General features: G+C 49.9%; 1 protein-coding gene across 7 annotated transcripts in view; it reads right to left on the bottom strand.

The window, feature by feature from the left end:
- LOC104872274 overlaps positions 1-23,000 on the bottom strand; it is a 202,701-nt gene that overhangs the window by 111,652 nt on the left and 68,049 nt on the right. For 5 of the 7 annotated variants that reach the window (XM_010638467.2, XM_033757637.1, XM_010638466.3 and 2 more), the window contains exons 2-5: positions 22,299-22,517; positions 20,299-20,399; positions 7,149-7,290; positions 266-402 (exon numbers count right to left, since the gene is read on the bottom strand). In XM_010638467.2, coding sequence (XP_010636769.1) covers positions 266-402; positions 7,149-7,290; positions 20,299-20,399; positions 22,299-22,517 — 599 coding nt within the window. Of the gene's footprint in view, positions 1-265; positions 403-7,148; positions 7,291-18,530; positions 20,400-22,298; positions 22,518-23,000 lie in introns of those variants that run through there. The other 2 variants (XR_002025846.1, XR_002025847.2) reach the window with 2 other exon arrangements.

The raw sequence follows: 23,000 nt of genomic DNA, 5'->3' as shown, positions 1-23,000 counted from the left end.
ACTTTCTCTTTCCCTTTTGTTTTTCAAGTTTATATTCTGTCCGTGCTATCCAGACTGCTCTTCTGGTCCTGAGCTCCTTGAATCCTTGATCTCACAGGACCTTTCCACTTCCACTAGCCTTTTTGTCTTATTCTTCTCACCTTCCTGTCCCCCTAGGGTGCCCTGCTCTTACCACCTCCCTCCTCTCCCTCTCACCACTCCACAACAGAAGGGACCTGAGTTGGCCCCGAAGAGCCTCTAGCGGCCGACGCAACACTCCTCTTACCGGTCAGGAGAAGCTGTGGCTTCTGCAGCCTCGAACAAGGTCTCCTCTCCCGGCTCTGCAAGTTTCCCTGATGGAGGACGTGTGGGCTAGGCCGGCTTCCATCAACTGAATGGTCATCTTGCAACCAGGGCTGCTCCCTGCACAGAATGAGACAGAAATGTGTGACAAGGTCACCAGCCACAGTAGGACACATGCCCATGGGTGTAGAACAGACTGCAGAGGCCTGCAGGAGCTGGGGAAGCAGGGAAAGCGTCCCGGAGATTCCCTGCCAGGCAGAAAGTGAGCCTTCCAGGCGAGGCTAGAGGAGCAAGGGCCCCCACAAGCCCCAGCAAGGACTTGCTGGGAGCAGGGAGCTTGCAGGCCGGCCTGCAGGGGACAGAGCCTCTGCTGGGGGTGATGACAGAGGAAGCCAGAAAGCTACGGGGGAACTGGTGTGTGGAGAAGAATGATAGGACATGAGTTGGGGATTTATGTGATTCATAATACAGAGACAGGAAAAGCAAGGAAAGAAACATTATCAAAATGAGGCACAGGATAAGAAAATGTCAGGCTGGGCACAGAGACCAACGCCTGTGATCCTGGCACTCTTAGAGGCGGAGCCAGGAGGATCTTGAGTTTGAGCACACTTTGGGTAATTCAGCAACATTCTGTTGCAAAATGAAAAATAGATTTGTAAAAGGGGTGGGGATGTAGCCCAGTGCCGAGGCCATGGGTTCAATCCCCAGTATAGCCAGAAAAGAAAAAGTCAGATAGGACCTTTCTTGGTGCAGTATAACTGGTACTTGGATCCACAGCTGCAAACAATAGCAGCTAAAGAACTTACGTGTACTGTGAAGAACACAGAAACAAATACAACATAAAAAGTGGGTCAGACGGTGCGCTGCCCAGCCTTGCTCACTGTGGTTCCACTGCAAAGGTCACCATCTCCAGCTCCCTCGGCTCCTCTCCTGGGAGGGTATGCCAAGGAGGACGGGTATGGGCTTTCCTCCTCCTGGTGGCTGGGATGCTGCCCCCTGCTGTCCCCAGGTCAGTGTCACCCGTGTCAGAGGGACTGCGAGGCAACCCAGTCCCTGCCAGCTGCAGTGGGGCTCTGAGCTTCTTTGAGCCAGGACTGTGCAGGAAGAGCAGTGGGGGACAGGGCTCCCAGGGGCCAGCCCTCTGCCATTGGGCACAATACTGCGTGGACCTCCCATGAGTCACAAGGACACCCCAGACAGTAGCTGAGTTTAAAGACAAAAAAGACCTATCCAGAAGAGGCAGCTCCGTAGAGAGAGAAACCAGACGAATTATTGCCAGTGTTGGAGGGGGTGCGACTTCTTACTGGTACGGTTTTCTTTTGAGGCCATGAAAACGCTCGGAAACTGGGCAGGGGCGATATCTGCAGAACACTGGGAGTGTACAGCATGCACCGAATCGGACACTTTCAAATGACTGAATTGGTAAATTCACGTTAAATGTATTTTACCACAACCATTTTCTTAAAAAAAAAAGCTGAGCATCTGCCATATTGTCGGTGATCAGTTGTCAGCCAGGCATGAAGGGGACTTCCTGCAACGTGAGGGGTGGGAGAAGGGGCCTTCACACTGGCATCAGAGCTCCCCTGCCTCAGAAGAGGCCAGGCTGAGCCACTGATGAAATCTCTCATATACACCTTGCAGTAATCAACAGTTCCCAAATATTTCCAGAGCGCCCCCTTCAGGGCACACGGTGAGACGGCTTCCTGGGTTCCGCCCTCTGTGTGGGCGGGGCCACGTGAAAAGTTCTGGCCAATGGAATGCAAGTCAGGGTTCCGCCCACCCCACATGCCAGCTGCTGTAGGGTCCCTCCCGAGAGCTTGGGTGCCTGAGTGATAGGAAGTAGAGCTTCTGGCGCTCTGAAGAGACCTGTGTCGCTGTAAGCTGTATAAAAGTCAGAGGTAGCTTATTCTCCCGGCATTATCTAGTCCACTCTGGGCTACCGCCCCCAGGCAGCTTTGATGAGACCTCAGTGTTAGCCATTGAAAAGTAAGACAAGAACTATTTCAGCAGCTAGTAACAAACTGAGTATGCGCTTTCCCTCTAGCTCCTGTTCTCCTGCTGTACAAGAGATGCCTTTTGGAGGGACCAGGTGGTTAAAAAGAGCACAGTGCGATGTCCTCCACAGGTGCCCTTGCTTTTTCATGTGGTTTGTTTTGTTGTTGGTGCTATGGGAGTTTTTGTTTGCACATCTGGTTCAATGGTTTTGTTTTTGTTTTTCAGCACTTAGGGATTGAACCCAGGGCCTGTACTGGAATACATCCCCAGCCCTTTTTAATTCTTTTATTTTGAGGGAGGGTCTCCCTAAGTCACTAAATTATTCAGGCTGGACTCCAATTAGCAATCCTCCTGCCTCAGTCTCCCAGTGTGCGAGGATTACAGACCCCCACCATACCCAGCTTAGTTGTTTGTTTTTGTTTTCGTTTTTGCTTTTTTGAGCTAGCGTCTTACTATATAGTCCAAGCTAGCCTTGAACTCATGAGCCTCCTGCCTCAGCCGGTCCCTCTGCTAGAGCATGGAGAGGAAATGAGCATCCAATAAAATATGGGATGAAATTTTTAAGCTCTTTAGGCAAAGTTGTAATGAACTGAAATGAGTAGAAAGCAAGAGGAGCTCCCACTGATAGGAAAGGGAGCCTGCAGATCTTGGCTGAAGGCAGCAGTTGTGGCCCTAGAACCAGCCAACTCCTGGAGATGTAGATGAACCCATTTAGAAGGGGGGTGCATTAGAAGAGTGGCCTAGGCAGGACTATGTACAGAGTGGTGGGTAGGTGAAGGAGAACCCTCGGGGCTGGGAGGAGGGAGGCACTGGCATCTGTAGGCCCAAAGAGGGCAAAGTGGCTGTAGCCATGGAGAAGCCCCACACACTGGTTCCAAGTGTTTTAGCGAGGTTTTTGCTTGTTGTTGTTTTCCTTGTGTAATATTTCAAATGGGGAAGGATGGGATGGAAAGGAGAAACCCAGTTGTGCTCGTTACAGTTTAGATCTAGAATCTCCTCCAAAGTCTCACGTGCTCAGAAGGGGTTGCCGGAAGGTGATCAGGTCCTGGGGGCGCTACACTCATCACTGCATTGATCCACTGCTGGAGCCATAGCTCAATGTGCTGTTAGGAGGTGGTTGGAAAAAAGGGGTCACTGCAGCCATGACCTGGCTCCTCCTCTCTGTCTCTGCTTCCTGACCATGACACGAGCAGCTTCTCTCCACCAGACCCTTCCACTTTGCCCTTCCTGCCTTGGAGCCAGCCAACCACGGACGGGAAACATGAATCAAAACAAACCTCTCCTCCTTTAAATTGTGGGTGTCAGGTGTTCTGTCTCAGCGATGGGAAGGCAACCCAGACAGTGCTTGTTTGAGAATGAGTGGGAAGGCAGGAGGAAAGGGAGAAACTGCATCTCGGAGACTAAAGGAGTACAAAGGAAAAGGAGGAAGAAGCAACTTGGGCAGAATGAGTAGAACACAGCGGGGAAGTTTCCTTGGATTCCATCCTGGATGCCCCGATGTCCCTCCAGGGAACCACTTGCAAACAGCAGAGGAGGACACACACAGTGCATCAGCTGGCATCCAGGCAGGAGACAGATGGACACTCCAAAGGATGGAACTGAGAAGAATTTAATAAAGGGACTATATGTGGTGTAGGCCGCACTGAACCAGCAGGAGATAATGAGACACGCAGAGACTCATGATGGCAGGAAGCCGTTTCCATGTCTGAGCCTGAAGGGACAGGAGATGGGGTGGCTATTCTACAGCCATAGAGGGGTTTCTTCTCATCAGGGAGGGCATGGGCCACAGCATCCCTGCAACAGAGGGTCAGAGAGAGCAGCACCACATCTCTCTGCCCCTTCACTCGCCCATCTCCTGCCTCCCACAGGATGAATCCCTGGCCTAGGAGATTCTAGTGGGGGGAAAGGGGCAGAGAGGCAGGTGTGGTGTTGTGCGCCTATAATCCCAGCACTCTAGGAGGCTGAGGCAGGAGGATCACAAGTTTGAGTCCTGCCTAAGCAACTTAGCAACTTGGTGGGACCCTGCCTCTAAATGAACAACAACAACAACAAAAAGGCCTGGAAACAACACAGCCCAAAGGCCTTAGGTTCAAGTACTACAAAAGGAGGAAGAGTAGGCAGAGAATAATGGGAGCAAGAGACAGGCAAGCACATGAACCAGCCACCTTGAAGGAAGGTGGTAGGACAAAGGAAAGAGCGAGGAAACAAGAGCCAAGGCAGTGGAACAACTTATTTTCTGTGCAGACAAGATGGGTAAGCTACCGACAACAGTGTCCAGCAAAGGTGTTTTTAGGCCAGAGAGACCTCTACACTGAGACCCAATTCACTTATACCAGTGTTGTCAGGAGCAGTGGCACATACTTATAGCCCCTGTTACTCAGGAGCCTGAGGCGAGAGTATGACTTCAACCCAAAAGTTCAAAACCAGCCTGGGGAACACAGTAAGATCACATCTTAAAACAAACAAACAAACAAAAGACCAAACAAAACAAAACCACTGATGTGGTGGTGATTGATGACTGGTTGGTCCTGGCTAAAAGAATTCTGCAAAGTTTCTTTCATAGCTGTGCATTTCACATGACCCAAAAGACCCCAAGGGTCAAGCAAAAGGGATCACCTGGTCCCAGCACAGCATTGCGAGTGGCTTTTGGTTCTTCTGCTACAGAAGAGCCGAGGGTCTTTTGAGAAAACTAAAACTGGCAGAGTAGCCTAAAGGTTGCTGCCCCACCCTGAGCTCCCTGGAGGCTGGCTGGACACTCACAAATTCCCTTCCGGCGCTGCTGCTGCCACCAGGAGGTAGCGGGGCCATCGGTGGGAGTCCGTCTAGACTAAGGACACTTGTTCTTCCCTTTCCTTGGAGAAATAAGCATCTGACTTTCCATCAGTACCCAGTGGTGGGTAAGCAGGGCACCGCGTTCGTTTGGAAGGGTTAGCTGCCCTCTGCAATACCACTCCGCAACACGTTGAACCGGAAGGATTCTCTGCCTGGGAGCTGGTACAATGTGCAGGTCAAACCTGAAAAGGCCCACAGAGTCTGGACCCCTGGCTAGTGGGCAGTTAACAGCGAGGCAGCCAGGCTGCTGCTGTCAGCAGGGAGTGAAAAGCCTCAGCAGAGGGGAGACCTGCAAATGGTCCCGGAGGGTTAGAAGAACTTCACCAGAACAGTGAGAAGTATGTCTTCAAGAGTTCAACCTGCATCGCAGCTACACAGTACAGCTGTGTGGGTTGTGCACTGCATGGAGCCCCACCCCAGCACCCGACTGCTCAGCTCAGGCGGAAGCAGCAAAGGACTCCAGCGCGGAGTACCCTGTCCGCGGCGTGCTGTGCATCCCAGCGCACAGGGGTCCGCCTGGATGAACAGGTGACTTTTTCTGTGCACAAAGATGCTATTCCTATGGCTACACCATTTTCCCTGGGGGCTGCACTCTGCAGAGGTGGAGGGAGAGGTCCATTTCTAGTCCAACAAAATGCTACACATGCTTACAGTAGCCCTGCTGGCCGGATTCTAGGTGCTGACGCCACATTTGCTCTTCCTGCCTTATGGGAAAGCGCCTTGCTGAGTTCTCAGAGCAGAAGTGGGAGACGGGCAGAAAAGATAATAGTAAAAATAATAGTAGTAACAATCCTTCCTTTTTGTTTAGTCCTTCACATTTTTGTTTTGTTTTGTTTTGTTTTTTGTTTGGACGGCACCTCACTGTGTACTGCAGGCTGCTCCTGAACTCACAAGGTAGACAAGGCCAGCTTTGAAATCCTGGTGATCCTCCTGCCTCAGCTTCCCAAATGCTGGGTAGCCCTTCGTATTACAGAGTACTTTCCTGTACAGTTTCATTCAGATCTCAGAGCAGCACAAGGGTAAAATCAGATGTAGGTGTTCTCTCCCATGCAACAGTGGTGAAACAGGGACTAAAATATCAGCCAGGACTGAAATTCTCTGCTCTTCTCACAGTGGGGGATGTGGGGAACCCTACACATTTAGAAAAGCTTATATGTACTGAGTTGGACAGCCAGCACCTGCTCGCCGGTCCTCCTGTCCTGGGAACCCACTGCCAGTCCAAGTCTACACTCTCAGCCCAAGTCCAACAGGGACCCTGGCTGGTTCAGGATGAATCTGGGACCCCACCCGTGCAGGCAGGAGACGTGCGCAGGCCCGCAGCAGAGCCAGGGCGGGCTCTGCCTCTCTTCCTCTGGCCTTGAGCATCCGAGGTCTGTCAGGAGCTGGGGCTGCCAGCCTGCCCCCACCCCTGCGCGGAACAGGAGGACAAAAGCCACTGTGTACAAAGGGAAGTCAAGAGGTGACTGCAGGCCGGTCCTGGTGACCTTGGGCGAACCTCTGCACTGAGTTACTGAATCACATGCCCGAGTAAACGTGATTTACCTGATGCTGTACATTCCTCTCCCGCCCAGGGCTGAGTGCGGAATCCAGGGCTTTGCACACTGGGCCTCACTCTCAGCCTGAGCTTATGTATCTGTTTTCTATGTAGGCAGCTTGGGTTGCATCATCTGTCCCTTGCAACTAAAACATCTTGTCTGTTTCAGGGAATTTCTTCCTCTTCTGTGTCATCAGCCATGTGCGCCCCTGGGAACTGGAATAAAGTCCAACAGCCAAAGACCGAGCCACAGAGGTCAATCAGTGCCATTCTACAGCTAATCCCCAAGTCGGCGGCCCAGGGTGTCAGGAAAGGTCATTTTGTCCAGATGTCCAGGAGAGCGGCCCAGGCCGCTGGGCACTGCAAGGCCCTCGGGCAGGGGAGTGAGAAGGGCGTTTTCCGTAGGAGAGGAGGACTGCTCAGAGCCTGCATCCTGCAGAGGCCTCCTGAAGAGACGCGAATCCGCCCCGCAATGTGGCTGGGCCCGCCCAGGTCACGGACTCACCACAGGGTCACCAGCCTTGCCAGGAGAATGTCATGTGCTGGCGCAGACCAAGCGGGACAGGGATCTGCCCTGGAGCCGGAGGCAAGGGCGACTTCTCCTGAGGCACAATCGGAGGGGACAGAGCCCCAGTGAGCCCGAGATTCTGCGGAGGAGAAAGAAGCATGATTAGATGCTGGATGAGGTTGAAATGTCACAGCAGCGCTGCTTGACCGTGCGGCCCTGGGCCTCAGTTGCCTGTCTACGACCTGCAGAGAACAGAACTGAAAATATCCACAGCCCCGTCCTCCTCCAATGTGCCAGGAGTCTACTGACTTCCAGCAGAAGCCTGGAAAAGCAAGTGGATCACGTGGCAGAAGAGGAAAGACGGACGGCGGCAGGAAAGGCCCACGTTCACTCACTCCACACTTGCTCCACTTGGGGGGAGAAGTCGTGGTAGGACAAAGATGTACCCTACTTTAAGAAAACCCGAACAAGTCAGATCCACCAAACACACAACTGGGCGGGACCACAGTACCGCAGTAGCTCCGGGACTACTTGCTGTTTGTCTCTAGATACCGAGATGCTACCGTATCCTCAGTCTGAAGAAACTGATCTTTATATTTCCTGTGGTTTTTTGTTTGAGGGATTCTGGTCGCCACACCTCAGAGGCCATTGCAAGCTGTTCTGTACAGTGGAGAAGAGAAAGGAGGGAGGATTCTTTCCAAGTGTGAGAAAACAAACTTGGCACTGTGCAGCGCTGTCCCCATAAATCAGACAGCATCCTGGGTGTCTCAATAGCGTCTCTCATCACTTCTGGACTTTATAAGGATATTTGTGTCCAGATGATGGCTTTTCGCCCTTTCCTCTGATTTCCTTCCTCTTTGCCGTACCTTAAGTCCAAAACTGAAGAAGCAGCGTTGCAAGTAGAGCCGTGGGTTCCTCAGCCAAAATTTCAGCCCCAAATCCTGCAGCTTCTGGGAGCTAGGCAGCCATTCACTCATTCACTTATTAGTTGGAGGCAGGGTCTCACTATGTAGTCCAGGCTGGCCTGGAACTCATTGTGATCTACCTGCCGCCGGTGCTGGGATTACAGAGCCTCTTTTAAAAGCAGCCTCACTTCAACCTGACCCTCCATACTGGCTCTTCTCACAGCAGTTTCCAGACGTCCAGGCTCCTCTCAGCTGCCCTCCTGCCCTCAAGTTTAAACTGTCTAACTTGGGCTAAGTTGTGTGTGGGTGTTGGTGCTGCGTTGTGTTGTGTTTTGTTTCTGTGGGTTTAGGAATGAACTCAGGGCCTTGGGCATCCTAGCTAGGCACGCACTCTACCACAGAGCTACACCATGAGCCCTCTGGACTTTGAGGCAAGGTCTCTTGAAATTGCCCAGGCTGCCAGGCTTGAACTCACAATCTTCCTGCCTCAGCCTCCCCAGGACCTTGGATTACCAGCCCGCACCACCACTCTCAGCCCCTTGTGCTGTGTTTGATGCAGCTCATTGCATATACGCAGTGCCACTGTATCCCAGGATCTCAGGGCCCACCCCTTGAAACTGCTTCCCCTATTCTGGCTCCAAACAGACTCCACGGACTCCAGCTCTGGCCCACCCACTGAGTCCAGAAGTTTCACAGACTCGAAACAACAGAGCAGATAAGCCTGTAAACTTAGCTTTGTTTGTTGTTTTGTTTTGAGACAGGATCTGGCCATATAGTCCAGGCTGGCCTTGAGCTCACTATAGCCTAGGCTGGCCTTGAACTCATGGCAACCCTCCTGCCTCAGCCTCTGGAGTGGAGTGCTGAGATTACAAGTGTGCACCACCATGCCCAGCTCAAGCTTAGCTTTGATGGCCATCTTCCCTGCCTAGCATTTCAACTCCTTGAAGCCTAAAGCCTTGAAAACTCCAAAAGAATCAAGTGGCATGTTCCTCTTGTTCTCTAGCCAAGTAAGTAGTCAAGAGGTCAACAGTACAATGACAATAAAAATAAGATACAGAAAGGGAGATATCAGCTAAAGAAAGTAAAAATTTAATTTTAAATAGATCTCACCTCCATATAGTTTTTGAATTCACAAAATTCTGGTCCACAAGTCTAATTTTCAAATGTACTTCTTCGCATTCAATGTTCTTAAAACTCAAGAGATTCTGCACACTAACCTTAATGTGTGTCTGCTAATACCAAACCCCAAACAGAATAGAGCTCTGGCAACATCAAAAAATGATTCATTCGGCAACAACCAGCCAGAGCCAAGTGAGTGTTGTCTGTTGAGACAGAGACCAGCCTTGCCCCATCCCTCCTGCCCTTGTCCTGCGTCCTGTCTGTGGCTGTCAGCACCCACCTGCTGGCCCTGGCAGCTGTGTCCTCGCCACGGCACATCCCGCTTTACAAAGCGACTCCTCACCATCGCCGTCAGCACTACACAGAATCTCACTCAGGTTCCTACCGATCCCACAGCGCGGGCAAGGTGTACAGTAGTTTTTTGTTTGTTTTGATATAAGGTCTCATTATGTAGCCCAAGCTGGCCTGAACTCACAGCTGGTGGGATGCAGATTATTGACACCCCTGCCCCCATGACAATCCAAAAACCAAGCAAGAGCCCAGCATGGTGGGGCACACCTGTAATCCCAGCACTCGAGAGGGTGAGGAAAGAAGATCACAAAATTTTGGGGTCAGCCTGGGCTACATAGTGAGTTGAAGGCCAACCTAAACTACATAGCAACAGGGTCTCCTCACCACCACCCCCCCACACACACACCAAAAAAAGCTGGGGATGTAGCTCAGTGTAAAGGCCCAAAGTTCAATCCACAGCATCACCCAAAAAAAAAAAGGTCAGTTCTAGGTGATGATGACCTGTTTAAACAAAGAACTAAGGTTGGATTTAGCCCTTCTTCCCCTGGGCCTGATCCAGTCCTACAAGTACAGTGCACCTTAAGTACTTGGAGGATTTTTAAGGATCACCTCAGGCTCATCACTCAGAACCTCCAGAGGTGGGCTCCAGGTGTCAAAGAGTTTTAAAACCCCCAGGGCCTCCAACATGTCAAGACTGAAAACGCTGCCTTTGCATCAGCTTGTAACTCAGTGGCTGGCAAAGCTCAGCAGCAGAAGGGAAGCAAGTCGCCTTTGACTACAGTAAACCAAGAGCACCCCAGCTCTCAAAGCCTCCCAATTCCTGGAGCCTGTGGGGAAAGGAGGTGTTGCACTGTTTTGGAAGGGATCCTGAGCCTTATTTACAGGAACTATCTGGGATGGGAAGTCTTACTCTTCACAGGTTCAAACTAAATCATACAGTCTTTTTTTTTGTTTTGTTTTGGTACCGGGTATCGAACTTGGGTCCTTACACTTACAAGGCAGGCACTGGCACCACTGAGCTAAATCCAGGGTCCAATCATACTCTCTTGTAACAAGGCCCATGACCCGTGCATGCATCCCACACACAGATCAGGGGCTGCTCTTACCTCTGAAAGTGGTGGCCAGAGCCATTTACAGAGCTCTGTAGCAGAAAGTCAGTGAAATTATTTTATTATTATTTTTAGTACACAAGGTCTTAACTAAAGGGGGTTGGAAGGTGGGAGGACACCTAAAACATCACCAGGATCCTCCAGAGAGCAGCATATCCGTAAATAGACACTTTCATTTGGAGGAGCTCGGCCGGCCGGAGCCAGAGGAAATGTGGCACAGGAAGTTGTCTCGGCAGCTTTGGGACACTTAAGGTGAGGCGTCAATCAGTTCAAGGAATACCTGCCCTGCTAAAGGCAGTTAAAGTCATTCCCCAAACTCTGACTTGTGGCACTGACGCTATTCCAAGAATTCATTACTAAATGTGAGAAGAAAAAATATTCCTACTGCTAGTTTAGAAATATTTGGCCATTCTTTGAAATAGGGGCAGAGATGAATGTTGTTATGGGATCCAAGACTACTCCTACCTATATCTTAGGAATATTTGCTTAGTTCTTGATCTAGATGTGGCAATGAGGCCTATATTGGAGTGGAAGACAGTTTAGTTCGCTTGTGAGTAGGGCAGCCAGCTAGTTGAAGGGCCTGAGATACAGGGGAATGGCCAGCCACACCGAAAAAACTAAGAATAGACAATGAGCCTGGCATGGTGGCACGCGCCTGTAATCTCAGCACTCAGGAGGCTGAGGCAGGAGGATTGCCATGAGTTGGAGGCCAGCTTGGACTACCTAGTGAGACCCCATCTCAAGAGAAGAAACAAACAGACAATGAACTAGGACTTGACAAAAAATGAATTCCTTAGGCAGCATGAAATGCAGCCCACCCTCTCATAAAGGGAGGTACAGTCTCTTCCTACTAAGATCCCTAATTTCAAGGAATCAATGCAAATTAACCAGTTCCTTGAGATCCCACTTTTCAGTAAGCACTGTGTGAAAGAACTGGACTAGAAAGCCTGAGTGCCAGTCCTGGTGGCTCAGGCCTGCAATCCTAGCACTCGGAATGATAAGACAGGAGGATCAACCCCACATTAAAGGCCAGTCTCAGCTACATAGTGATTTCAAGGCCAGGCTGAACTACATAATGAAACCTCGTCTCAAAAAAAGCCCCAAAAACAAACAACAGCCAACAACAAAAAGAGTTAAGCAATTCCTGTACCCTACTTGTCTATAAATGGAGAGGCCACGTGGCCACCCAACTCGGGATCCCTCCCAAAACTCCAGGAGCCATTCTCCTTTTCCTTATTTCTAATGAAACTTTCCTAACCTCCTCCTTTGGTTAGAGACTCCATTCTTGGATGCTCACAGAACCATGAACCCAAGACACACAGTAACACTGGGAACATAGACACGTTGTGTTTGATTATATCATGACATAATTTCAAGGCCGTAAAGCATTATTGATCACCTAGAGCATTTATTAAGCAGCTACTGGCTCAGGGATGTACAAGACGAATTAAAAGTTTCAATCTTTAGTTTCTTTCTTCTTGTTTTTTTGGTTTGTTGTTTTTTTTTTTGGTTTTTTTTTTTTTTTGTTTTTTTTTGGTTTTTTTTAGCTTTTTTGAGACAGTGTCTCCCTGTAATTCAGGCTGAGCTTGAACTCACTATGTGGCCCAAGCTGGCCTCACACTCCAGGTGATGCTCCTCCTGCCTCAGCCTCCCAATTGCCGGGATTACATGCGTGCAGCACCACACTCGGCTGGACTCAACTCTCTAATTGGTGCTCATTAAATGTATGTCAAGTGATGGGTGGGCTGGTTCATTGACAAGAATTGATCAGAGAACACAGTCGGCGGCCATCACCCACGCCCAGGCAGGAGGACAGTAAAGCTCACCTGCAGTTTTCCTTCTCTGTCGGCGCCTAATCACTAGCAAGCACTTGCTGTGCGCAAGTCCACCGCAGGCACGCACCCACATTACCACCAGTTCCGCCGGCTCGAGGCTCCCATCTCCCCTCCAGCAGGGCTGGCAAGGAGACTGTGGACCCCAAGGCCAGCGGGTGCCAGCAGGGGAGCTCCAGGCTGTACCCTGGACATGCGGAGGACATAGCGGAGGCCAGGCACCGGGTAGAGTGGACAGGATTCAAAGCAGGGGCAAAGGCAGAGCTCCTGTGACTTGAGCAGCACAAAGCCAGCCGACTGGCTTTAATCTTGGCCCTCAAAGCAAGCGGAGCTGGAAGAGCAACCAGTCCAGGCCAGTTCAGGTCAGGGAAACCACTTCCGGCCAGATGCCGGAAAGCTCTTTTCTCAGCTGTTATTCATTTGCAATGAAGCACAGCATGTGGGCCAGGAAGAATGCACCTTTGAGTTGTGGGTTACGGAGCTGCTCAAAAGAGAGTGTCCTAAAGCAAAAGGAAATTGACTGGCTTTGACATACAGTATTGTCTGGATCTAAGTGCTCAAAAGATGTCATACACACCAGGTGTGGTGGCGCACGCCTGTAACCCCAGCACTTGGGAGGCTGAGGCAGGAGAATCGTAAGTTTGAGGTCAGGCTGGACTCTGTAGTGAGTTGGACTACTTGGTGAGGCCCTGTCTCAAAATGGCAACAGGGCCTGGGGACGAGCCCTGGCGCTGGTTCCCACCGACCTACTTGTAACCTCCCCCCCCCCCAGCTCTCGGCTGATTTGTGGGACCAGGGGGCCGCAGTCCTTCCACTGAGCAGGCCCGCGGAGTGCCTCCTTCTCCCTTGAGGAAGGGAGGCGGCCCTGCTCAGGCCACAAGGACTAAGACTTAAGGGAAGAGGTGTCCAAAAGGACAATGGGGTGTTTTCCTAGAAAGTGTATGGAAGCCAAGTGTGAAAAGCAGCAGCTCTCCACTGCGCTGCGGATTCGGAGCTGTGGCTCCGCTCTTGCTCTCATCATCGCGAGATTTCCTGAGTTTGAAACCGCACCGTTTGAGAAATAGTCTTAAAGGAATGAATGGATCCAGTGGGTGGCATGAAATGAGCCATTGGTTCCACATTATTTGATATTATTAACTGGACAATATAAAAGCAAAGGTGCACAAATAAAGGACGAGACGAGGGAGAATTACAGGGAGGAGGAAGACCTTGAAGGCCGGGTCGCGGGTGGTGCACAGCGCTCAGGGACAGATGGGGAGAAAGCTGTGGGGGCTGAGCTCAGAGGGGAAACCGAGGGAGGGGAGCGCGGGAGGCAGCTGGGAACTGCGAACTGGGATGGCGTCCGAGAAGCTAGAACTTTATCCTGTGGACCCTGGTGTCGGGTGGGAAGGCAGAGGGAACGAATTCCATTCTGGACCAGTCTGCAGGAAGCCGGAAGGAGGCGAGCTGCTTTGGAAAGAGCCTGGTGGAGATGAGGATTGTGGCTGGACCGTCAAGGGTAAAGATGGGAGCAGGGAGCTGGGTGCAGTGGTGTGCGCCTGAATTCCCAGCACTCTGCGAGGCTGAGGCAGGAGGGTCTTAATTATGGTCAAGCCCAGTCTGTGCAACTTCTTGATTTAGCAAGATCCCATCTCAAATTTTTTTATGAATAATTTTTTTAAGGGGCTGGGTATGTAGCTCAGTGCAAAGGCCATAGTTTCAGTCCCTAGAGGAGAGGGCTAGGAAGTGTAGCCAGATGATGAGATGCCGGGTGACCAGGGCCTGGGTTTATTCCTTCACACTGCCTTTTCCAGCCCCACCTCAGAAGCCCATTCATCAGTGCCTCTCCTACTATTTTTTCTCTCTCCTGCTTCCTTTCCTGCCTTCACTTGCTTTCGTTTGTTTTTGTATTTATTTGTTCTTGCAACAGGGTCTCACTATGCAGTCCAAACTGGCTTTGAACTCACTGTATAGCCCAAGCTGGCCTCAAATCCAGAGATCCTCCTGCCTCAGCCTCCCAAGTGCTGGGGTTACAGGTGTGTGCCACCACACCCAGCGTCTACCTCCACTTCTTGAAAGCATGTGAGATATTTGATTGTTTCCAACAAACTTACAAACTAAAGGCTGCTTGGCTGAGAGAAGCTGTCAGAACCAGCCTATGAGCTGAGCTGGAACCTGACCAAGGGGTGATGAGGATGAACAATAAAGAGATGCAGAAACATATTAAAATCTGAGGGGCAGGGGGTCACGTCTCCCTTCGACATAGAACCCCAAGCGCACCTTTATTCACTCAGACACAGGCACGAGCGATTAGAATTCCACAGGATCCATCTGTCTCCCACCCTCCATGGTACTTCTCCGGGTAAACAACTTCACCTCAGGCCTCTTACTTCTCCCTCTGCATGTCAGCACTCTTGCACGCCCTCTTTCTCCCCAGTGCTCACCGAGGAGGCCAGTTAGGCCCCATTCCTCCCATCTGATCTCCATGAGAAGCTGTAGAGAGCACCGTGAGACGAGACCAAGCCTTGCTAGGAGACATGAAGTAACTGAGGGGTAGGGCCTAGGGCCCACATGGGACAGGGAGGATAACACCTCTCTACTCCAATCCTTTTTTGGTTTGTTTGTTTTGTTTTGTTTTGTTTTCTTGAGACAGGGTCAAGACAGGGTCTTCCTATGTAGTCAGACTAAACTCAAACTCATAGCGATCCTCCTGCCTCGGTCTCTTGAGTACTGAGATTACAGGGCCTACACAACCAAACCCAACTAGTTCAGCTCTTTAAAGTAGTTTCCAAATAGTGTTAATTGAGCACCTGCATTCTGTAAACCAACTGAGTTTGAATCCACCATTTACTGGATACGAGATCATGGGCAAGTTTTCTCTTCTACCCTCGACATTTCTCATCTGTAAAATGGAAGTAATAATATCTTTCTCGAAGCTTTATTATGAAAAGTGTATCAATAATGCATGTAATATGCCTGACTCATTAAGTGTCCATTTCAGGATGAGATCCCTTAACCAAAATGCTTGGGACCAGAACTGTTCAGGTTGTAGAGTGTTTCGAACTTGGAATATTTGTATAGACCTTGTGGACAGGACACCCCTCATCTGAAATCCCAAACTGTCCAACATCTGAAACTTTTTGCTATTCATCAGATGCGAGCTGCTCAATCTGTATCACTATCATTATCATTATCTGTATCTGGAAGCATCACAAGCAACCTTGCTAGTAGGTGTCATCTCGACTTCCTCCCAAAGCTACAAATGCCTCCTGCAAAGGAGGCCCTTGGAATTGGGGTTAAACTCTTTCGCATCGATTCTCAGAAAGATTCCAACTTGTCTCTCCTGGAAGATTCCAAACTCTAGAGGGAGGGTGGCCTTCCAGAAAATAGTCCCTTAACCCAGTGTCTTTCAAACTGCAGCTGTAAAGCACGTTCATGGCTTTGACATCAACTTGGTGGAGCCCCACTAGCCTTTCTTTTTAAAAAGAAATAAATAGAATAGATTAGACCAATATCGGCTGCAGAAGATACAGGTTGAGTGTGTTTCATGAAGCCTTTGATGTTAGTTGCATAATTATACCTGCTTGTATGTCCTGAGTTTCAGTATAAAGCCTGTTTCTCACTGTGGTTCATGGTCATACAAGAATTTGAGAAACATCGTAACTTAAAAGATCAGAAAAAAAAAACAGCTGTTTTCTTTTATTCTCAGAGAGATATCAAGGGTCCCATTCAAGTGAGTCATTGTTCTGTATTACAGAAAAATCAGACAGGAGTGTGGGGACTACATTTAACTAGGGACACAGTGTATTGTTAAGAATTTGTATTATTTCTCATCTTCTCTTCCTCCAGTACTTATTAAACACAGGCACTTTTCGAGGTCAAGCTCAGTTCTCCTTTCCAGGCCTCTAAATGACCTTCATGGGACAGAGGTGTGGCTCAGAGGTAGAGCACTTGCCTGGCACGCACAAGGCCCTGCGTTCAATCCCCAACACTGCTCAATAAGTCAATGTGCATGGCTTTCCAGGAGGTGGTAGTTACCCCACCACCACCACCACCAGGCTTCCCCTAGTGGCTCTGTGGATGAATCCTGAACTCCTGGAGCACCTGACTGCAGAGAGCAGCTGGGACTCACCCCATGCAGGATCTCCTGACTCCTCAAATTCAAACTCAGCTCATCATCTGCTCTTTAGAGAAAGAAAGCCCTCGTCTTGGATCCTTCTCTCAGTGCCTCTGTTCTCACGGTGACACAGGGACGGAAATTCGGGGATGGCTACGTCTTCTTTCTCCACCCATCGTGGCCAATCCTTTGAGTTCTAGCTCATGCCCGCCTCATCTGTTCATTGGCTCCTCCTCTCAGAGACTTACATCACCTTTTTATTGACCTCCTTGTTTCCAGTTTACCTTTCCCCGTGGGCCCTTCCTGTTGCCATCAGCTACCTAACCAAGACACAGATTGCCTCACGATATTGACTCTGATCATTCTGCTTCATGGAAATCTGCAGTAACCTAACCCTTCAAGAATAACCAAATACACCGGGCATGGTGGCACACACCTGTAATCCCAACGCTTGGAGTGGCTGCGTCAGGAAGATCACCATGAGACCCTGTCTCAATAATTCAGTAAATAAATAAAAATACAAATATGCACACATAGGATTTAAGGCCCAAGCCAGGAAGGGCAAATAACTATCTCAAGTGTCAATCTCGATGGATGCATAGTGACTATTTTGGAGAACTGTGTTAGGGGAATTCTGAGACTGCGTACAAACTCAGCAGGAAATATTAGCGAAAGGCAGAAGAGGAAGTAGATATTCCTGATATAAGCTCAATCTATTCTCAGATACATTTCATCAGTGCCTATCAATTTTACAAAATATTGGGTTGCTTTTCTCTTTTTTCAAAATACTGGGTTTCATTGTGGCGTTTTCATACAGGTCCGTATTTGGATCATATCCATCCCCCCAGATCCCTCCTTTACACCCTCCTTCAACCTATGTTACTTCCTCCTGCAAACTCTAGTACCAACCCTGAGCCACAGAATGACTTATCATTACTCAAGTAAACTGTGCAGTTCTGCTAACCAGGAAGACCGTCTGCTGTTGGGCTTCCTTCCTTTTCAGGTCCAGGCTCCCCTTGCCACAGCTTCCTCCTGTAAAAACCCTGAGTGTTCCTGCAGCACTCTACCTGCACGGTGTGTATGTGTCAGTGTTTCTACCTCTCCTGCTGGTACAAAAGCGGTGTACGTGTCTTATTTGTCTCCCAAACCCTAGATTCCAGCCACAAACCTATAGGAGTCAACAAAGTTCATTGAATGAATGGATTATCTAAGCAATATTCTTATGGTCCATTGACATGTGACTTTTTGAAAAAAAATGTCATAGGAAGTCTCTTAAACCAGGAACCATCTCACAAGTAAGATGCTCTGGTCGAAATTTCCCTATTGCCAACTGGGAGCAAAATACGTAAGCCAGAAGCCCCCAATGATGAGGTAGGTGGCAGCACTTCGAATGCAGAAGAACCACTTTCACTTCTATAGCATGACAGTCAACACTTACAAATGCCTCTGCCCGATTCTGACAGGCTTGGTGCCCCTTTCACCAGTGAGTCTCGGAAGAAGATGCCCAGTGCTATCCCAACAACCATAAGAAGGAGGTGCAGCCCAGCATGGTGGCACACACCCGTAATCCCAGCTACTCAGGGAGGCTGAGGCAAGGCAACTGCAAGTTGGAGTCCAGCCTGGCAACTTAAGAAGACCCAGTCTCAAAAGAAAAAAGAAAAAGGGCTGGGAATTACTGAGTGCATAGTGGTGCGTGGCCCCACCTACTTCACAGTGGAGAAGGGAAGATCCCTTGATCCCAGAAGGTTAGGTCAAGCCTGGCCAACATAGCAAGACTCTGTCTCTTCAAATAACAACAGAATCATAATGAGTTGGGAAACCACAACGCCGCACCATACAGACCCTCTGGGAAGCCCCCCAGCCCACCTGTGCCCTACGTGAAGATCCCTGGTCCCTCTCATCGGTCATCTAGATCAAGGCCAGTGGCCTCACTCTATACTCTCCAGTTGAGCAGCAAACTGCAGGACACTATTTCTAATGTTGTGACAGCCTGAACCACTGAGAGAGTAGTTGCAAGCATCCAGGGACCTTATCTTTCCTTTACAGGAAAATAACTTTTATTATTGTTCCTTGAATGCCTATGAGGGACAAAAAAAAAAAAAGAAAAAGAAATTGAAGAGAGACAGTGACAGACTTGTTAATTTCCAGAGTTGATGCCAAGTCCTGTCTTAGAGGAAGGACATCACAAGCATTTTGCTCTTCCAAGAAGTAGAATGCCTGAGATTTTTAATTTCAAGCAGTGAAAGGCAAACGGCCTGAGCCAAAATCCCCGAGAACACCATGATTTCAACGATGTGGGGGTTATCTTCTGTCTTTTCCCTCTGTGTCTGTGTGGTTCCTCCAACCAAGTGGGTTGGAAAAGTTCAAGCACAGTTCACAGCAGAGAACATTCTGTACTCGGCACACCAGGCTGGGCTGCTGTCTGTCAAACAAGATCAACCACATGATCGCAGAGCTGCCGCCAGCCCCCAGCCCAGCGCTTGAATACAGCGCCCGTCAGAGGCTGTGAAGGTGGGACACCCACGTGCACACGCCAAGCTGCGCGTCGGAGGTTCGGGCCCTTTTCGGCCCTTTAGTGCAGTTGTGGCTGCTTCTCTTCGGAGGGTCAAGGAGGGTCTTCGTTTGGTGGCTCTCGTCAGAGGTAAATCACAGCTGAGGCATTTCCACGGAAACACCGCCTGTGTGTGCACTTCTGCGCTGGCATGGATTGGAGCTTTTCAGTCTGTTTGGATGTAATCAGATGACAGCAGTACACTAAATACAGCACGGCTGCCCGCCTGGGCTGAGGGAGGGAGAGGGAGCCAGGGAGAGAGGACAGAAGAGCAGAGGAGTAGAGTGTAGCTCGTTGTTGCCCCCATCCACACCCCTAGCTTTGCCATCTTCTTCTGGATCCAAAGCTTTGTCTTCTTTTGTCTAGAACTTAGCATGCGACTCAATACATATTTATTGAGTGCTCATTTGGAGCCAGGGCTCATGCATAAAATAACACCTGAAGCAAGGTTTTTCTAGTGAAATGAAAACCTGGCCTTGAAGCCAGAGGACAGAGGAGGCAGGACGGAAAGGAAAGCTGTGCGTGTTCACACGCAGACGGAGGGCTGGGGGTGCAGAGGCTGCCAGGCTGAGGGTCCTGAAGGTGGGCGATGTTTTGAAGGGTGACAAATCAGAGCTAGGGCTGCCTTCCAGGTAGAAGTCCAGCCTGTCTCCAAGAGGAGAAAACAGCGAAAGCGTCCCCAGCTGGCTCGCAGGGAAGCGGGTTGGACTTCCTGCCCCCGCTAAAGGTGTCTATCGCCATCCTGCGCGGCTGGGAGACCTCTGTCCAGCAGGGACCCGGGTCAGCATGGAGAAGCAGAAAGCGCCCAGCACGGCTGACTGTGGATCCTGATCGTGGTGCCTCTGCCCTTGTGACATCAGGCAAGTTCTTCTGACTTTGTGCCCCTGAGCCTCCGCTCTCTGTGGCCTAGTGTGAACTGCCTTGGGATTTCAGGAAATAATAGATGCCTTTGTTTGTCACAAACAAACAAAATTTAGCAGATGGCAGCCACTGTTACTATTAGGGAACTCCCAGTCAGAGAGAGCTGGTACACGTGGTCAGTTGACAAGTCCCACCCGCACCTACGTGTCCTCTGCAACGCTTACCAGCCACACGGTCTCACAGGTTATCTTCTCCGTGGATGTCTGCTGAGCCCCTGCACCTGGCGCCATGCTTCATGCCAAGCACAAGGCCCAGAAGCGGCAAAGACCTTGTCTTGGGGACGTTTCCTCACCTTTCTGGGGAAGGCAAATGGCACGGCTTACCCCGGGGCAGCTGGCACAGATTCCTCACAGACCGCCTTCCTTTCATGTTCAGGCTGGTTTCTTCCAGGTCCACAATGATCCCCATGATTACACTGCGCCTCCTGAGAGAAAACGAAGGCGTGAGGTGCATTGCGAGCTGGGGGTGGCCAGGAACAGCCCTGACACAAAACGTTTGTCAGGACTGCACTTCTAGAGTGTAAACACTCCGTCTCACTGCAGGGCCAGAGCGCCTGCCAAGACTTTGGAAAACAAGTGACATTAGCACCTCTGGAGTGGTTGGATAGGCCGCACAACAGCTGCTGCTGAACAGAGTGTGGAAGGGAGGTGGCCTCAAGGACTGGGACCCCCCCAACCACAGCACTTACTGGCTCAGCACTCCGATAAAGCACAAGACCTTAGGCCACCACACATGGCCCCGGCTATGCCCCAGCCCATGTCCCAGAGGACTCACTGAAGGTGGTCTCACAGACTTCCCTTCTGAGGTCACTGATAGGATCCCAGAGTTCAGCAGTGGAGTCAATCAAGTGTCATTAGAACGGAGGCCCCAGTCAGACCTTGGAACTGGTCCCCGGAATATCTGGAATTCTTTCTTCCCTATGGAGATCACCTGTGCCTTTCCCAGGATCTACCCCTCATGCTGAGAATCCTGCTTAAAATACTAACAGCACAGAAGAAATCTCAGAAGCAATCTCCTCTACCCCACTCCCCAAGGAGTCTCCTGTTGGGGCTACTGCCACCCGCAGCCAGTTACAGGTGGGATTTCTCAGAATGCCAGTGTCTGTACAGGGGGGTAAAAGCCTAACCTTAAGGATTTGAGGAGGATCAAGCTAAATAAATCCAGGGAGTAAGCAAGCAGGCGAGATGATCACAGAGGGAATAAATGAAGGGAAGGCGTTCCCAGAGAATTAACCAAGAATTCCCACCAACCCACACACACCTGGGGGGAAGAGCCCTACGAGCTGCGTGCTTGTTAGCCATTCATTATGCGCCAAGGGCTTTAAATACTGTCTCCTGTTTAATCCCCACAGTCATCCTGGGGGCTTGGGGTGCTACTGTCCCTGTCACAGATGAGGGAGCCAAAAGTCAAAGACAGCTTGTCTTGGTATCGTACAGCTAAGACAAAGCAGAGCACACAGTTGAACCCAGATACACACAGCTGGAAAGCCCAGGTTTATTTCATGACACTATTCTGCCCCCCATATGCAAAATCTTACTGGAATACGCCTGAAATGATCTTGTATGTTTCCTTTGGTTATTCAAAGCCTAAAGTCTCAAGTCAAAGTTCTAATACCCAGTCCTACTTTCCAGCCTCATCTATTTTGTCCTATCTCAGTTTATATTGTCAGTATTTACTAAAAATCCACAAGGTACTGTCCTAGGTTCTACAGAAGATGAAAAGGTGAGTTCAGGATAAGTGCAGCCCTCAAAAGAACTGCTAGTCAGTCTGGATAAGATGGGTTGTGCTGCCGTAACAAATAATCTCTAAATCTTAACACAACACATTTCCTGTTTACACCACACACTGGCCCATTGTGAGCCGGCTGAGTCCTTACTCAAGGACCTGGGCTAATGGACAATTAATTGTCAGATATCTTAAACATGGCAGTCACCATGATGGAGGGAAAAGTACACTCAGTCACAGGCTCACACTAATGCTACTCATTGGCCAAAGCAAATTAGCCACTCATAACTTCAAAGAAGTAAGGAAGTACAAATCTGTCTCAAGTCTGGTGATGGAGGAAAAACCTGAAAAATTTGATGCATAGCCCTAATAATAACTCTAGTCAGTGGAGTGGAATGACTCAAAGCTTCCAGCTACACATTCCTCAACAGCGCAAGGCCAAATGATTAAGAGCCCTCCGAATGGGTGCATTCAGAGCTCACAGCCTAATGATGCGACAAGAGAAAGAATTGTGCCTGGGCTGGAGACCTCGGGGGAGGATGGAGCTAGGAAAGACTACGTTGAGCCTTGAAGAGTGGGAGGAGTGGGACAGACCTACCAGCCCAGTCCAGATGCATCTGTCCCGGCCGACAGTAGGTGCATGGGGACCCAGCACTCATCCTGACAGCACGGATCGTTCCAGGCCTCGAGAGACAAGTGAGTGAACACCCGAAGGCAAGAACAGGCGTCGTGGGCTGGAGGGGAGGAGGAACTATCGGAGCGGAGCAGAGGGCTGGGGTCACGGAGAAATGGCGCTAGTTTCGAAGGAATGGAAGCTCTTTAAACAGGAGAAAAGCATGATTAAAGTGGGACTTCAGGGGCTGTAGTCAGGGAGGACACTCTTGTTTATTCTTCATTTCGTTCCACACAAACTTTAATTATTTTACGTAGGGAATGCAAAGGCATATGAGGCTTGATTCCTGCCCTTAAATTGCTCCAGTCTCTAGTAGAAGAATAAAATACTCTGGTTATTTGTAATGCCTTAGCCTTCCAAAACCTCAGATACTTTGACGGGCAGAGCATAGCATTTCAGGGAAGGAAGACTATGGAGGAGAAGGGGCTGAGCAGGCTAAATTGCTCAACGGGGGTTGGAGGGGTGGAAGGAGGCTGCAGCCAGCACAGCTGGAAGAAGGTAGAGAGTGGGTGCTTGGAAGAGACAGCTAGAAATGGGAGAAAAGGTTCCCAGAGCGAATGGAGAGTTTCAGTGGGGATTTTGTGCACACGTACATATGTGTGTGTGTGTGTGTGTGTGTGTGTGTGT

The sequence above is a fragment of the Fukomys damarensis genome, unplaced genomic scaffold, assembly GCF_012274545.1.
Source record: "Fukomys damarensis isolate Sample0158 unplaced genomic scaffold, DMR_v1.0_HiC HiC_scaffold_31, whole genome shotgun sequence".
Taxonomy (NCBI): domain Eukaryota; kingdom Metazoa; phylum Chordata; class Mammalia; order Rodentia; family Bathyergidae; genus Fukomys; species Fukomys damarensis.
This window is presented reverse-complemented; position numbering and strand designations above follow the sequence as displayed.